The 4,805-nt window shown below is 56.5% G+C and overlaps 1 protein-coding gene across 1 annotated transcript in view; it reads right to left on the minus strand.

The window, feature by feature from the left end:
• Nucleotides 48–4,805, minus strand: part of IGF2BP1 (insulin like growth factor 2 mRNA binding protein 1) — a 33,271-nt gene continuing 28,513 nt past the window's right edge. Inside the window, exons 6-15 of the mRNA XM_021378104.1 lie at nucleotides 4,333–4,614; nucleotides 3,744–3,878; nucleotides 3,389–3,511; nucleotides 2,887–3,022; nucleotides 2,638–2,760; nucleotides 2,287–2,403; nucleotides 2,074–2,148; nucleotides 1,647–1,778; nucleotides 1,437–1,550; nucleotides 48–585 (exon numbers count right to left, since the gene is read on the minus strand). Coding sequence (XP_021233779.1) covers nucleotides 493–585; nucleotides 1,437–1,550; nucleotides 1,647–1,778; nucleotides 2,074–2,148; nucleotides 2,287–2,403; nucleotides 2,638–2,760; nucleotides 2,887–3,022; nucleotides 3,389–3,511; nucleotides 3,744–3,878; nucleotides 4,333–4,614 — 1,330 coding nt within the window. The 3' untranslated portion in view covers nucleotides 48–492. The remainder of the gene's footprint in view (nucleotides 586–1,436; nucleotides 1,551–1,646; nucleotides 1,779–2,073; nucleotides 2,149–2,286; nucleotides 2,404–2,637; nucleotides 2,761–2,886; nucleotides 3,023–3,388; nucleotides 3,512–3,743; nucleotides 3,879–4,332; nucleotides 4,615–4,805) is intronic.

The raw sequence follows: 4,805 nt of genomic DNA on the forward strand, positions 1-4,805 counted from the left end.
AAAAAAAATGAAAAAGAAGAAAATTAAAAGAAAAAGAGGGGGGGGGGGGAAAAAAGAAAGAGAAAAATCAATGGATCCTAAAGGTTTAACACGACTCTGGGAACATCCGTCAGCCACATTGCCGAGGCAGGGAAGGGATTGAGGGAGGGACGGGGAATTGAAGCTGGGGGGAGCCCTGGGGGAGCCCCAGAGGCCCTGAGATGAGGGCAGGCGATGCCCACGGGGGCTGAGTGCAGTGCCCAGTGCTCCCCCAGCCCCCAGCACCTCCCCGCTTCGCTTCAGTACGGTGTCAGCACGTGGAGCTAAAAACGGGTCAGATGGTGCGGCCTGGTTCTTAGCCCCATCCCTCTTGCCTTGAAAGCCAATCAAACTGCCTTTTAGTGTCGACCAGTTAATGAAAATAATTGCATCTGTCTATGGTAACTGATTCCCAGCCACTCTTAAGCCTGGCATTGGCTTGTTCCACTTTTCACATTGGTGTCAGTGCTGCTCTCATTTCCTCCTCGCTTGCAGCTGGCCGCTCTGTCCCTTCTGGTGCTGCTGCTTCACCTGGGCCAGGATGTCCCGGATCTTGCGCTGCGCCATCTGAACGAGAGGAGCAAAAGGAAAATGCAAGGAAATGGCCCTGAGCGCCGTGAGAGATCACAGAATGGCTTGGGTTGGAAGGGACCCCAAGGATCATCAAGTTCCAACCTCCCTGCCACAGGCAGGGCCACCAACCTCCAGATCTTGAACTAGGCCAGGTTGCCCAGGGCCCCATCCAACCTGGCCTTGAAGGTTACCCCACCTTACCCCCTCCCTGTGCATGGCTCTGTAGATAAGAGAAGGACAGCGCGTTGAGGGGCGAGCAAAGCTTGTGGCTGTACTGGAAACCACTGGTCAACCAGGGCACCATTGGCCTTCTTGGCCACCAGGGCACGCTGCTGGCTCATGGTCACCCTGCTGGCCACCAGGACCCCCCACGTCCTCCTCCTCAGAGCTCCTTTACAGCAGCTCAGCCCCCATCCTGAACTGATGCTGTGGTTATTCCTCCCCAGGTGTGGACCCTACGCGTGCCCTCGTTGAACCTCATCACGTTCTGCTCTGCCCAACTCTCAGCCTGCTCAGATCTCACTAAATGGCATCGCAGCCTTCTGTGAGCGTCAGCCACTCCTCCCAGCCTTGCACCATCAATAAACTTGCTGAGGGTGCATTCTGTCCCTTCCTCTGGGTCACTGACAAAGATGTTGAATGCATGTGCATGTACCCCTCACCCCAACTCTCCCTCCTGCCCCTTCCACTCCACACCATCACCCAAAGAGGACAGCCCATGTCTTCCTCATTCAGCAAACAGCAGCCGAGTGCAGAAAACACTTCCAGAGCAGGAAGCAGCACTGAACACAACCCCCTTATGATCCGTCAGAGACCCCAGCAGCACCGAGCTGCCAGGACCGTACCTGGCTGGCATAGAAGTGCCCGATGATCTTAACAATGACCTGCTCGTTCTCATCGGGGGTCTGATCCCGCGGCACCACCACCTCCGCAGCCGTCAGGTTCTGCAGCTCATTGACCTACGGGGAAGGGACAGAGACCAACATCACCGCAGTGTGGGAGAGATCCCCCCACCCCAAATGCTCCCACCCCCTTCCAAGGATTGCTTTGCTTACGGTTTTGCCCCCTTTGCCAATAACCCTCCCTGCAGCCGAGGCGGGGACACGGATGTGCGTCTCCAGCTTCACTTCTTCCTTCGGCCCAAAGAAGTTCTCCTCTTTCAGCTTCCCATAAATCCTGCCTTGCGCCTGCAGAGGGGGAGGAGAGGCATCAGGTGCTGCTCGAGGTGCTCTGTCCCCACACGTCTCCATCCCAGGGACCACAGGCAGAGCTTCCCCCCCCCCCTCGAAATCCCAGCTCCTCAGAGTTTTAAACCATCTCAGCCCCAGGAGGGCTGGTGCTGAGTTAAGATGGGTTTCAGTGTCACACTGCGGAGGGCTGACCGTGCTGCTCCTCCTCACCCAGCTCTGCAGGGAAGGGGATGGTGGAGAGGGTATTGGGTGACCCTGACACCCCACAGCAATGGTAAGAAAGTGGGGGGACCTTGAACTGAGCTTCTGGAGGGCCCGTGATGACCACCATGCGCACTTTGGAGTCCGGCGTCTCCGGGGGTGCAATCTGGAAGGGGAAAAAGAAACAGCTGCTGCAGCACCCGGATGTATCAGCTGGGTTTTTAGGGCAATTTCAGCAGCAGAAAGGCACCCAGCTCAGCAAGAGGTGCCGGTGGGACACTGCTCCTTCACGAGGTGACACTACCTTAATAGAGGCACTTGCGAACCGGGAGAGCTGCTTGATGTGCTGGCCCTTCTTGCCAATGATGGCACCAACCGCTTGGGCAGGGATGAAGACGTGTACAGTCTCCTGCTCCGGAGGCTGCAGGCACAGAACCACTGCTCAGGCTCAGAGCTCACCACGAGGATCCATGCCCCAGATCCTCCCAGCAGCCCAAGCGTCACCCACGCCACAGGTGCTGGCCCTCAGCTGCGTTTGCAGCAGGTGAAGAGCACAGATCCTGCACACACGTGGACCTGACCATGCTGAAAGCACCACAAGGATCCTCCCAGCACACAGGGGATCTCACAGCGGCCGTCAGAGCTGTGCACCTACCATGAAGGAGCTGTAGGGAGCAGCCCCAGAGACGCTGCTGGGAGGAGGAGGTACTGCATTGGAGGAGGCAGGGAAGAGGCCGACAGCAGCCAGGTTGAGGCCAGGGATGAGATGAGATTGCAGCTGAGGGGGAGAGGAGAGAAACGCTCATTGCTTGTACCAGGGCATCCTCTTAGTGCACACTAGAGGGGAGGTAGGGCAGGAACCCTGCCTGGCAGAGCTGCCGTCCCGAAGCCGAGCCGCACTCACGCTCATGGCCGCGACATCGTTCTCGTAGGCTTCCCTCACTTTCTTCATGATCTCCTGCTCTGCTTTGCAGCAGTTCTCGATGGAGCCCTTCACTGTGATCGTTCTTTCAGGGTTGTACAGGGTCAGGTCCTGCAAGCTGATGGGAAGACAGAGTTATGCTGGTGCTGGCCAGAGCAGGGACCAGTGCCATGGTTTGTGCTACGAAGCCCACGTTTGTGCTGCCTTCCCCAAAAACATGCTTGAAGAGTAGAACCCCAGTTCTGCCTGCTAAATCAGCATCACAGCACAGCTCTGAAGGGAAGAGGAGGGGAACACAGGAAACATAACACCCAGGCTTTTCAGGACAGCTTTAGGGATCAAAGCACTCATGCCATAGGACAGTTACCCAGACAGGAGTCTGTTTGCTTTCCTCACATCCCCCCATGTCTGCCCCCCCTACTCCATCCACCCCAGGTTGGTATAGGTCTGCCCTGCTTTTCCCAAAGACAGCAAGGAGCCTTACGACGAGATGGTGATTTTTGTCTCCGTATCCTGCTCCACTTTCTTCAAGTTTCGCCCTTCTTTGCCAATCAGGCGCCCCACAAAGTTGTTATGGGCCAAGATTTTCAGGGGCACTTCATCAGCTCTTGAGAGAGGAAGGGAAAAACAACAAAATTAATGGCTACAGCAGCCAGAAGAAGAAGGGTTGGGGTGCAGAGAGACAGGGGAAGACCATATCCCCTTGCTCAGAGTCCCCCAGTTCTCCCAAGGCAAGGCTCCCACGTGCAAACTGGAGCTCTGAGTGTTGGGATGGCAACAGCCATGTAAGGAGCTGTGGATACAACCTGCATGCACAGAGGGGTAGGGGAAAACCTTACGTCTTTGTGTCCTTTGCCTCCTTCTGCATGATCTCCAAGATCATTTTGCAGGCAGCAGAGCAGCCCTCAGGGGTGGAGTGGATGCTGATGGCTTTTTCTGCAGCTCCTGCGTTCTCCTTACGGTGCACATCAATCCTGCAAGCACAGCATTGATGCCAGAGTGGGCACAGGGCAGAGGCTCTGCAGCTTCACAGCGTGTGTGCCAGCTGCTCTGCTCCCCCAGCATCCCTGCAGACTGCCCAGAGCCCACGTACAAGCTTATATGCACATAGGAAAGGCAAGAGCAGTTAATTCTGGGCTCAGCATTCCACATGGACGCTGTAGCTAGAAGCTCTTCATCACAGAAATCCAAATAAGACATCAGCATCTATTTATTTGAAACAACACGAGCGATTACGTAGTGGAACGGGCACGCTGATGGCAGATGGGATGCACTGCTCATCACTTCACACCTTAGATCAAGCCTTCCTCGGGAGCGAAGAGCAAAAACTTGCGGGACAAAACCAAACCCAGCCTCATAAATCACTGCAGACCATTCCACTAATTAGGCACGATGGGAGGTGGGGGGGAGGGGGAAGAACAGACTCACTTGGACTGTGTCTGCTTGGTAATGTTCCTGATGGTGGCTCCTTCCTTGCCGATGATGGCACCCACGTACTGGGTAGGCACCAGGAGACGGAGCGGGATGTCCACGGGCTGCTGCTTGACCGGGGCCCCTGCGGTGACGGGGGAACCCTGCCGGGGGGCACCCCGGCCCCCAAAGCCGCCCCGCCGCCCATTCTCTGGGCCCTGCACAGACTGCTCGTCAGGGATGTAGGAGACCTTCAGCGCGTGGTTCTCCAGCTGGTGCCCGTTCAGCTTCATGATGGCTCTGGAGCGAGGAGAGAAAGGGTTGGGGTGAAGGGATCCTCATCCATATACTCCCCAACAAAAGGAAGCGTATCAGCATCAGCCCACCCAAAGTGGGACAAGCCCACCCAAAGTGGGACAAGCCCACCCAAAGTGGGACAAGCCCACCCAAAGTGGGACAAGCCCACCCAAAGTGGGACAAGCCCACCCAAA

The sequence above is a fragment of the Numida meleagris genome, chromosome 26 (assembly GCF_002078875.1).
Source record: "Numida meleagris isolate 19003 breed g44 Domestic line chromosome 26, NumMel1.0, whole genome shotgun sequence".
NCBI lineage: Eukaryota > Metazoa > Chordata > Aves > Galliformes > Numididae > Numida > Numida meleagris.